This window comes from Pristis pectinata, chromosome 5 (assembly GCF_009764475.1).
Source record: "Pristis pectinata isolate sPriPec2 chromosome 5, sPriPec2.1.pri, whole genome shotgun sequence".
Classification (NCBI taxonomy): domain Eukaryota; kingdom Metazoa; phylum Chordata; class Chondrichthyes; order Rhinopristiformes; family Pristidae; genus Pristis; species Pristis pectinata.
The window spans coordinates 53,214,399-53,226,981 of NC_067409.1; the positions used below are offsets into that span (position 1 = coordinate 53,214,399).

The window sequence follows — 12,583 nt, forward strand, 5'->3', positions numbered from 1 at the left end:
CCCGAGGTTTAGAAAGCATGGATCAGAGAGGTCTCTGGAGAGTTACAAGGTAGCCAGGAAGGAGCTTAAGAATGAACTTAGGAGAGCTAGAAAGGGGCATGAGAAGTCCTTGGCAAGTAGGATCAAGGAAAACCCCAAGGCGTTCTACACGTATGTGAAGAATAAGAGGATGACTAGAGTGAGGGTAGGACCGATCAGAGATAAAAGAGGAAACATGTGCCTGGAGTCGGAAGAGGTAGGGGAGGTCCTTAATGAATACTTTGCTTCAGTATTCACCAGACAGAGAGAGACCTTGACATTTGTGAGGATGGCGTACAATGGGCTGATACGCTAGGGCACGTTGACGTAAGGAAAGAGGATGTGCTGGAACTTTTGAAAAACATTAGGATAGATAAGTCACCGGAGCCAGATGGAATATATCCAAGGTTATTACGGGAAACGAGGGAAGAGATTGCTGCACCTTTGGCGATGATCTTTGCATCCTCACTGGCCACAGAAGTAGTGCCAGATGATTGGAGGGTGGCAAATGTTGTTCCTTTGTTTAAGAAGGGGAGTAGGGATAACCCTGGGAATTACAGACCAGTGAGTCTTACTTCAGTGGTGGGCAAATTACTGAGCTAGGGCTTCTCTTTGGAGAGAAGGAGGATGAGAGGTGACTTGATAGAGGTGTACAAGATGTTAAGAGGCATGGATCGAGTGGACAGTCAGACTTTTTCCCAGGGCAACAATGGCTAACATGAGGGGACATAATTTTAAGGTGATTGGAGGAAGATATAAGGGGGATATCAGGGGTAATTTTTTTAAACAGAGAGTGGTGGGTGCGTGGAACACACAGCTGGCAGAGGTTGTGGGGGCAGTACATTAGGGACATTTAAGAGACTCTTAGATAGACACATGAATGGTAGAGAAATGGGGCGCTATGTGGGAGGGAAGGGTTAGATTAACCTTAGAGCAGGATAAAATGTCGGCACATCATGGGCCAAAAGGCCTGCACTGTGCTGTAATGTTCTATGTTCTCCCTATAACTCAGTCCTTCAAGTCCTGGCAAAATCCTTGTAAATCTTTTCTGCACTCTTTCCAGTTTAACACCATCTCTTTGAAAGCAGGGTGACCAAAACTGAACACTCTATTCCAAATGAGGTTTCACCAGTGTCTTTCACAACCTCACCATGATCTCCCAAATTTTATACTTAATGCCCTCAATTATGAAGGTCCTACCTGGATTTGACTTTCCAAAATGCAACACCTCACATGTATCTGAATTAAACTCCATTTGTCATTCCTCTGCCCACTTACTCAGCTGATCAAGATCCCCCTGTAATTTTTGATAACCTTCTTCATTGTCCACTATACCACCTATTTTAGTGTCATCAGCAAACTTACAAATCATGCCCTGTACATTCTTATCCAAATCCTTGATATAGATACAAACAACAATGGGCCCAGCACTGACCCCAGGCACATCACTAGTCACAGACCTCCAGTCTGAGAAACAATCTTCCACCATCACCCTCTGCTTTCTACCATCAAGCCAATTGTGTATCCAAATTAGCAGCTCTCCCTGGATTCCATGTGATCTAACCTTCCAGAGCTGCCTACCATGTGGAACCTTATCAAGGGCCTTACTAAAGTCTATTTAAACCATGTCTATCGCCCTACCATCATCAATTTCCTTGGTCACCTCATCAAAAAACTCAATCAAGTTCGTAAGACATGATCTCCCATGTACAAAGCCATGCTGACTACCCCTAATCAACTAGTCTTTCCAGATGTACATTTATCTTGTCCCTCAGAATCCTCTCCAATAAATTACCTACCACAGACGTTAGACTTACTCGTCTATAGTTCACAGGTTTTTCATTGCCTCCTTTCATAAATAAAGGCACAACATTTGCTACCCAGCACCTCACCCGTGGTTAATGCTGATGCAAATATCTCAGCCAGGGTTCCCACAATTTCTTCTCTAGTTTCCCAGTGTTCTTGGATATACATAGTCTGGCCCTGGAGATTTGTCTACCTTCATACCTTTTAAGATATCCAGCACCTCCTCTACAGTAATGGGGACTTTCCTGAAGACCTCTCCATTTGCTTTTCCTAGTTCTGAAGTCTTTATGTCTTTCTCCACGGTAAAAACAAGAGAAATATTCATTAAGGACCTTGCCCATCTCCTGCAGCTCCACACAAAGATGACCCCTTTGGTCTTTGAGGGGGCCTATTCTCTCTCTAGTTACTCTTTTTCCCTTAAAATCTCTTTGGATTTTCCTTAATATTCCTTGCCAAAGCTATCTCATGCCCTCTTTTTGCCCTCCTGATTTCCTTCTCAAGGACACTCCTGCATCACCTATACTCCTTCATCACCTATACTCCTTCAGGGATTTGCTTGATCCCAGCTGCCTGTACCTGACCCATGCCTCCTTTTTTCTGGCTGAGGCCTCAATATCCCTCTTCATTTAGGGTTCCCTACTCCTGCCAGCCTTGCCCTTCAATCTAACAGGAACGTGCAGACCTTGAGCTCTCACTATCTCACCTTTAAAAGCTTCCCACTTGCCTGTGGTCCCTTTGCCTCTAAACAACCTACTCCAATCAACCTTTGCAAGCTTCTGTTTCATGCCGTCAAAATTTGCCTTGCCCCAATTTAGAACTTGGACAGAACTGGTCCAGAGGTTCCTTTCCATAACTGTATTAGGACTAATAGAACTATGGTCACTGGTCCCAAAGTGCTTCCCCACTGTTACCTCAGTCACCTGCCCTGCCCTATTACCCAAGAGTCGGTCGAGCTTTGCCCTCTCCCTAGTAGGGCCCTCTATATATTGCCAAAGGAAAGTTTCCTGAATGTACTTAACAAAATTCCACCCCATCTAAGCCTTTAACAGTATAGCAGTCCCAGTCTATGTTAGGAAAGTTAAAATCCCCTACTATGACAATCCTGTTATTCTTACAACTCTCCACAATCTCCCTGCATACTTGTTCTTCTCATTCCCACTGACCATTTGGGGGCCGATAGTACAATCCCAACAATGTGATTGTCCCCTTCTTATTTCTTAACTGCAGCCATAGAGCCTCACTGGATGATCCTTCAGTAATTTCATCTCTGACTATTGCCGTGACATTTCCCTTAATCAAAAGTGCAACTCCCCCTCCCCTCTTTCCCACTTAAAGCGCCTGTACCCCAGAACATTAAGCTGCCAGTCTTGTCCCTCCCTTAGCAGGGTTTCTGTAATGGCTATAATGTCCCAGTCCCACGTAGCTATCCAAGCCTGAAGTTCAACTGCCTTACCTGTCATGCCTCTCATATTGAAATAAAATGGAATTTAATCCAGTAGGCTTTCTTCATTCCCTGCCATTCTCCTGCCTGTTCAACTTGCTGTCACTGACTTCTGCATCATTTTCCAGCCTCTCATTTGCCTCCCAGATGCTTGGGATCCCACTTCCCTGCCAATCTAGTTTAAACCCACCCTAGCAGCATTTGGTAATTCTGCCTGCCAGGATATTGGGCTCCCTCCAGTTCAGGTGTAACCTGTCCCAGAAGAGATCCCAATGGTCCAAAAATCTGAATCTCTGCCCCCTACACCAATTTTTCAGGCAAGCATTCATTTGCCACATCCTCCTATTCCTACCCTCACTAGCACGTGGTACTGGAAGTAATCCTCGAGGCCCTGCTTTTTAACTTCTCCTCTAGCTCCCTGTATTCACTCTGCAGAACCTCGTCCCTTTCTCTATCTATTCACTTGTGCCGAGATGCAGAATAACTTCTGGCTGCTCACACAGCTGGACACACTTCTCATAGGTGTGGTCCTCAGGGACACTGGAAGTCTCCCTAATCTCCCACATCCTGCAGGAGGAGCATACCACTACCCTAACTGCCACCCTGAAAGACTAAAAAGAAATTTCAAAGAACCTTACCTATTCCTCTGCTTGCCAAAGCCTCATGAGCCAAAGCATCTTTACTTACCAATTGAACACTGGCTTACTCTCCCTCTGGCTGCTCCACAAACTACAGTAAATTTTCACATTTTTCTACTGCTAAAGAATAAACAGCAATAAGACAATCATAGAGTAATAATATCATAACATTGTGATTATAAGGTAATTCCTACCTCTGTCTCTGTAAACTCTTCCACAAACCTTTTTCTCAAGGTTTATAGTTGCTATGCAGACTGACACTAATCAAAGGCTTAAAAGAAACTCATCAATTTAAGTAAGGCAAGTCAATAAAGTGATTAGGACTAAGTGCGTTTAACAATTCCTAAAGGATGTTTAATTTGATTAAATGATTGGCCTTTACTTGAACAATAATTTGCATTTATTTAATAGCTTCAATGAATAAAATCACCAAAGTTGCATTGCAGAGTGGCTGCAATAAGTTAAGGAACAGAGGCCTGACCAATAAGGGAATATTAGGAGGGATGTTGAAAATTTGATAAGTGTTTCTGATGGATTAAGGAAAAATGTATTAAGACTGGAGAAGGTTGAGTAAAGAGTTTCAAATGGAGGTGATTGTAAGCCCTGTCAGAACTGTTGGGTTAAATAGCAAACAGAACATACAGAAGTTAACAGTCTGAGTTTATGAAAAGAGACTGTAAACGTGAAGGAGATTGAAGAGGGGGGGAGTGGTATATAGATGAGGAAAGGAACTGTGACAAGACTTATCTGTGGAATAGTCTAAAGCAATGGTTTTCAAACTTTCTTTTAGGCAACCAACGTTAACCAAATCGTTCACCCATGTGACCAAATAATGATAACTATCTAACCATAAATCTAATTATAGATGCAACCAAATTACATTGTTTAAATTCTAAAAGGAAATGTCATAATAAAACAATATTTCAATGTTAAACACCACTGGCATGAGTGGTAGAGTAGCCAGGGTAGGGATGGGATGTGGAGCCACAAGAGACTGTAAATGCTGGAATCTGGACTGAAAAAAAACAAACTGGTGGAGGAACTCAGTGGGTCAGGCAGCATCTGTAGAGGGAAATGGACAGTCAACGTTTTGGGTTGAGACCCTTCATCTGGACTGAAAGATAAGAGGGGAAGATAGCCCATATAAAGCAGTGAGAGGAAGGGACGGAGCAAGAGCTGGCAAGTGATGGGTGAATCCAGGTTAGGAAGAGTGGCTTCCTCTACATTGGTGAGACCAAGCTCAAACTAGGCGACCGCTTTACTGAGCACCTGGCATCCATCCACCATGGTCTTCTGGAGCTCCCATTTGTAAGCCATTTTAATTCCCCTCCCCATTCCTGCATTAGTATGTCTGTCTTCGGCTCCTCCACTGCCAGGGTGAGGCTAAACACAAACTAGAAGAATAGCACCTCATATTCCGTCTGGGTAGCCTACAACCCAATGGCATGAACATTGAATTCTCTAATTTCATACTGTGTCGAGAAACTCACCTGGATGTACCTAGAAAAGTCTGCCCCATGTAAGCCTCTGGCGCTAAGAGAGTCCAATTAATATTGGGAAAATTAAAGTCACCCACATCAAGTACCCTGTTGCTTTTACATCTTTCAATAATCTGCTTGCATATATATATGTTCCTCTTATTTCCCGCTGGCTATTGGAAGGCCTAGAGTATAACCCCATCATAATGAATGCACCTTTCTTATTCCTGAGTACTAACCATGTTGCCTCACTGGATGAGGCCTCCCAAGACATCCTAAGTGGCACTGTGACCTTCTCCCTGATCAGTAGTACAACTCGCCCACCTCTTTTACATCCCTATGTGTCCCATCTGAAAAATCTGAATCCTGGAACGTTGAGCCTCCAGTCCTGCCCTTCTCTCAACCAAGTCTCTGATGACTATAACATCATAGTTCTATGTACTAGTCGAGGCCCTAAGTTCATTTTGCTTTACCAGTAATACTCCTTGCATTGAAATAAATACACTTCAGTCCATGTTCATTAACCAGACCCTGCCTGTTCTTCCTCTCAGCCTTACTTGACCTAACCTCTGCCTTCCCCTCAATCCCTCCACCTGCTGACCTACCGCTCTGGTTCCTGCCCCACCCTCACCCCCCAGCACCACACTAGTGGTAGTGTATTCCAGGACATCTGCAGGTATTGTATTCCAGGTTTCAACCACATAAATAAAAAGTTCTCATGTCACTCTTAATTCCTTTCCTTTTCATTTTTTATATATAGTATGTGTCCTCCAGCAGGCTCCCACTATCCACTCTGTCCAGAACCCTCAATATTTTATACATTTCTATTAAATTTCCCCTCAGCTTTTTCATCTTTAACAAAGCAGTCCCAGCCTCTCTAACCTTGTAACTGCTGTCCCTCATCCCAGGAAAGTCTCATAAATTTCTTCTTGACTTTCGCTGATGCTTTTACATGCTTTCTATAATATGATGTCCAGAATTAAATGCAATTCTCCAGCAGAAAGGGAACAGTGTTTTATAAAAGTTCAGCATAACTTCCCTGCTTTTATACTCTATGCCTCTACTGACAATTCCCAGAATTGTGTACGTGTTATTACCCACTTTCTCAACCTGTCCTGCCACTTTCATTGACTTATGCACACATACTCCTTGGGTTCCTCTCCCCATCCCTCTCACCCCTTTTAGAACAGTATCCTTCATTCTATATTGCCTTTCCTTATTCTTCCTATCAAAATACATCACCTTGCACTTCTCCACATTAAGCTTAATCTGCCATGCATTTGCCATTCCATCAAGCAGTTTATACTTGCTGCAGCCTATTGTCCTTTTCAGAGTTCACAATTCTGCCATCTGTTGTGTCTGTGCAAATTTGGAAACTGTGGCTTATTTTCCTAAGTCCAGGTCATCAAAGTAGATCAAATACCCCAATACTGAATCCTGTGGAATACTACTATTTGCCTTTCCCCAGTCTGACCTCTGCACTAATAAATCACTAGTTGGATTCCTCATATATTTTATTAGAGGGATGATTGGGATTATTTTTAAATGGACATCTTTTGCAAGACAACAAAAGTAATTTTGAGAATACCCAGGCTTTAATTAGTTTCAGAAAGAAACAGAAATACAGAAAATCCAGCTATTTACTGAAACATTTTATCTGGAGACTCCCAGATTACATGCATCCTACCAAGTTCAGAGAAAGCTTCGAGCAGAATTAAGGTAATACAATTCAGTAATAAGATCTGCCGTGCTACTTGAACACCCTTGTTCAAAGGCATTATTTGCAGTATAAAAATTGTAGTGGTAATGTATGTGGCATAGAATCAACATTGCCCGTGGGATGGGTAAAGCACAATGAAATCGGGAGACAACTATAAACTGGAAAGATGCATCTTGAAATTCTTCCTTGTAGATGCTAGGTCAGTAAAGTTTGCAAAAATGTAAGTGGGTGCCAATGGCTGTCACAGATTCCCATAGCAGATGTTACTCCATTAGATGGGGTAATATCTGAGGAAGTTTTTACTGCTTTAATGAAGTTGTCAAGAGCAGGCAGTGAGAAACAGGCTCAGATTAGAAAGATTTATGACCGCAACTCTTTTATTGTGACAGACCTGCCAGTTTTATAAATTACGAGAAGTGATCTCTTTGTACCCAAGAATTTTTTTTACGGCAGTGAAATTAAATCCCTTGAAGTAAATTTATTTGAATGAAGTAATTTATAGCAGAAGTAAACAATGGGACTATTTGCTAAAATAAGGTTGTCAATAATTTCCTCAAAGGGGCACTTGAAATAGAAATTGGCTGCAAATCCACACCTTTAAGACAGAATTTGTGTGACTAAATATTGTAGCGTTTTGGCCCTGAGCAGCTTTTATTGCTACAGGAACATTCACGGGTTCACAAGACTCTGGCTCACCACTGCACCAACATTCGGTTCAGCTGAATGTGCCCCTGCCACAGATTCCGCAAGATCATGACGCAGCTGAATCATGGGAAAACCTAGAAGAGGCAAGTAATTCTGTCTTAAATTTAGGTCAACAATGAGAAATTGTTGGTACGGTGGTGGGACAGAAGTAACATGACTGGACTAGTAATCCAGTTCAAATCTCACTACAGGTCAGTTATTTATTTTGTTAAATTCTAGATTATTTTATTTTCACAAACTGTCAGATTGTTGTTAAAACTCATCTGGATCAGTTTGGAGGAGGAAATCTACCGTCCATAACCAATCCGGCTAATATTTGACTCCATATCCACAGCAATGTGTTGATTTTAAACGGACTAGCAACTGGATAGTACAAAGAAAATGGAAGCAGACACCCTCACCCAGGTTTGTCTTGTCCAGAAAAAACAGGACAAATCCCGACTGTTTAATCAGTCTACTCTCTCAGTCATCAGGAAAGCAATAGAAGGTATTGATAACAGTGCCATCAAGTGGCAATTATTCACTAAAAACCTGCTCACTGATGCTGTGTTTGAGCTTTGCCAGGACAACTCAGCTCCAGAACTCATCACAGCCTTGGCCCAAGAGTTGAATTTCAGAGGTGAGGTGGTTGTGACTGCCATTGACACCACACAGCCCCAGTAAAACTCTGCATCGAGGAGAAACTACTCCAGTGGTCGAAGCCATACCTTGCACCAAGGAGTTTGGTGATGCTTGTTGAAGCTCAATCACCCAAGCCCCAAGGCATCAATTCAGGAATTCATCAGGCAGTCATCTTCAGTTGCTTCATCCATGACTTTTCAACGCAAGGTCAGCTGTTCACTGATGATTGCACAATTCTCATTCCATTTACAGTTCTTCAGAATATGAAGCAGCCCATGACTACATCTGGTAAGAGGTAGACTTCATTCAGGCATGAGCTGATAAGTACAGAAATTACATTTCTGCCACACAAGTACTAGGCAGTAACCGTGTCCAACAAGAGAGTCTAATCACCTATCATAATCAGAGTTGTACAACGTAGAAATGGGCTCTTTGATCCACCACGTCCATGTCTACCTTTTTGTCCATCTACACTAATCTCATTTGTTCACATTAGGTCCATATCTCTCTATGCCTTACCTATTTAAATGTCTGTTTAAATGCCTCTTTAACACAGTAATAGTATCTGATTCCACCACCTCCTCTGCCAGCATGTTCCAGATATCAGCTACTTTCTGTGTAAAATAAACTTGCCTCCTTAAAACTCTTTCCTCCTGCTCTAAAACTATGCTCTTTTTGATGACCCTATGGGAAAAAGATTTTGACTATCTACCCTATTCTCTGCCTCTCTTATACACTTCTGTCAGGTCACCCCTCAGCTTTTTTCACTGCAGAGAAAAAAGTACAGCATCCAATTTCTCCCCATAACTAAAATCCTCCAATGCAGGCAACATCCTGCCTGGTGAATCTCCTCTGCACTCTCTCCAGCACAATCACACACTTCCTATAGTATAGATTCATAGAGCTATACAGCATGGAAGCAGGCTACTCAGCCCAACTTGTCCATGCCAACCAAGATATCTATCTAAGCTAATCACATTCGCCTGCATTTGGTCCATGTCCCCCTAAACCCTTCCTATCCATGTACCTGTCCAAATGTTTTTGAAACTTTGTAATTTTACCCATCTCCTCTGACAGTTTGTTCCATATACCCAGCATGCTCTGTGTGAAAAGTTGTGGACTCTCCTATCCTGGGAAAAAGACTATCTACCCTATCTATGCCTCCTTGGAATTTTATAAATCTCTATCGGATCACCCCTCAGCCTCCTGCGCTCCAGGCCCAATCTCTCCTCCCGATCATCCAATCTCTTTTTATAAATCTCCAATCATCCAATCTCTCCTTATAACTCAAGCCCTCCAGTGCATCTTTTGGATCTTTTCTGCACCCTTTAGCTTAATCACATCCTTCCTAGAGTGCAGCAACCAGAACTGCACACAATCGTAACATGATGTCCCAACTCTTGTACTCAATGCCACGCTGACAAAGGCAAACATGCCATATGCTTTCTTCACCACCCGTTTTGCCTCTTTCAGGGAACTATGTACTCATACCCCTAGGGCTTGCTTTTCTGGAACACTCCCCAGGGTCCTGCCATTCACTGTAAATGTCCTGGCCTGGTTTAACTTAAAATCCATCACTTTGCACTTGCCTGAATTAAATTCCATTTGCCGCTCCTTGGCCCACTTTCCCAATTGATCTAAATCCTGTTGTAACCTTAAACGACCTTAACTGTCCACCATACCACCAGCCTAGGTGTCATCTGCATACTTATTAATCATGCCACCTACATTCTCATCCATATCGTTAATATAGACAAAAAATAACAGAGGACCCAGTACTGATCCCTGCAGCACACCACTGGTCACAGGCCTCCAATCTGAGAAACAACCTTCCACTACCATCCTCTGACTCCTACCTCTAAGCCAATTTTGTATCCAGTTTGCATCACCCTGAATCCCATAAGTTCTAACCTTCTGGACCAGCCTGTCATACGGGACCTTTTCAAAGGACTTGCTAAAGTCCTTGTAGACAGTGTCTATCTCCTTGCCTTTGTCAATCCTCTTGGTCACCTCTTCAAAACGAAAATCAAATTTGTGAGACATGATTGCCTCTGCATAAAGTATGGTGACTAGAACTGCACACAGTGTTCCAAGTGTGGCCTAACCAGTGCTTTGTGAAGTTGCAAACCTTGACAATTAATGGCATTATCATCAGAGAGTCATCTATAATTAACCTTCTTGATAATCACCATTAACCAGAAACGCAACTGGACCAGATACAAAAATTCTGCGGCAATGAGAGCAGGTCAGAAGCTGGGTGTTCTCCAGTGAGTGACTCGCCTCTTGACACCTCAACAACTTTTCACCGTTCACAAGGCACTGCAGCACACTCCATTCGTCTATAATGAGTGCTGGTCTACCAAGAATCAAGATGCTTAACCCTTTCCACGGCAAAGTGGTCTGCTGGATTTGCATCCTAGTCCAGCACCTTGAACATTTGTCCCATCCGCAACCGGTGCACCATGGCTACAGTGTGTACAATCTACAAAAATGCTTTAAGGCAACTTACCTAAGCTACTCTGGCTTTTACTATCAAGAGGGACAAGACCACCGTCTGCTAGTTCCATTCCAAGTCACTGACCATCTCGACTTGGAAGTACAGTGCTGTTCCTTCATTATCATGTTATCTAAAACCTGCAAGTCCCTCCACAGCAGCATTGTGGGAGTACCTTCACCAAAAGGACTGCAGCTGTACAAGAAAGTGGCTCATCACCACCTCCTTCAGGGCCAACAGGGATGGGCACAAATATAGAACATTACAACAATACAGGCCCTTTGGCTCACGATGTTGTGCCAACCTTTTAACCTACTCTAAGATCAATCTAACCATTCCCTCCCACATACCCCTCCATTTTTCTATTATCCAGTAATGCCCACATTCCACAAAATAATTATTAAAAAACCATTAGTGGAGACTTTTTGTATCGCAGATTTGGTATATCAGCTTGTGTATGCTCTATTTAGTTTCCTGTTCAAAAATATCAAGAGTATATGATGTGAATAGTGTTCTGATAAAATAAAAGGGAGTTTTTCCATTGTTCTTAATAATTATCCAGGCAAATGGAGACCCTTTGACATCCATATTTAACTGATTTTCTCAGGAGTTGAGTGATTTGTAATGTTAATTTTCGTAATTATTTTGCAGAATTTGATTGATCTTAGTAACTTGGTAACTGAATTTTCCCAGCTGCTTCATGTAAGTAGTTATCTTCTAATTATTTGGTTTATGGGAATAGAGGGAAAGATTTGTTTATGACTGACACAAGTTTGGGACCTGCATACTTTATGTCCAGATTAGTTGTTTTGAATTTTATAAATTAAAACAGATATTCTGTTTTGACACATAAGCAGCACCTTACCTGTACATTGGTATCAGAGAAATTAGGTTTCAGACCAGTTTGATCAATGGAGATGTCCCCAGTGCCAAATTAAACATGGCTACACATCTGTGGAGTTCATTTTTTACGAGACATTTGACAACTTTTGAGCTGTGGAACTGCAAACACTCTTCAGAAATTACTGTTTTGGCGCTAAACCAAATTTGCATTGAAATTCACATTTGCTTGCTTGCCTAATGATACCTTTAGTCTTCTATTTCAATTAACCAATAAACCCCATCTCCGACTAGCAACACTGAGGTGGTAGAGATTAATTGACAAGTATCTTTTGGTGGATTTTTCCAGAATGGAAAGCATGCATAATATTGGAGGAATACATTAAAGATCAGAACCAACTTCTTGATAAACAAAAAACATTCTTTGGGTTGCCTTTTCAAATGCTTCCCTTACATGTGTACAACAGCGGTGATACCAGTGAACCAAGTCACAATCATTGTGGTCTTTAGATTTGTATCAAAATTAGACAGCATCAAAAACTTTATTTATAAACTTTAAAGATTAAATTGTTGATATGCATCCCTTAAGAATCATATAAAATTTAATTGAGCATCATGTAACTAGCTTTTATAAATGAGAACATTCTTTAATACAAAAAGTTAGGAAATACCTTTTCCCTCTCCTAACATTGTAATACTAAGTAGTCATGGGCGTGTTGTTTCCAGAAGATTTGTTTTCCCAAAATCTTACATTAAAAGTAAATACCTTAATTCTCATACTTGCTTTCAAAATCCTTCAGTGCCTTTGTAATCTCCAACCCC

The 12,583-nt window shown here is 41.8% G+C and overlaps 1 protein-coding gene across 3 annotated transcripts in view; it reads left to right on the top strand.

The window, feature by feature from the left end:
* The window catches only part of stx17 (syntaxin 17), a 74,921-nt gene that overhangs the window by 59,738 nt on the left and 2,600 nt on the right, over positions 1–12,583 (top strand). For all 3 annotated transcript variants that reach the window (XM_052016504.1, XM_052016503.1, XM_052016506.1), the window contains 2 exons: positions 7,765–7,889; positions 11,573–11,623. In XM_052016504.1, the coding sequence (XP_051872464.1) occupies positions 7,765–7,889; positions 11,573–11,623 (176 nt within the window). The remainder of the gene's footprint in view (positions 1–7,764; positions 7,890–11,572; positions 11,624–12,583) is intronic.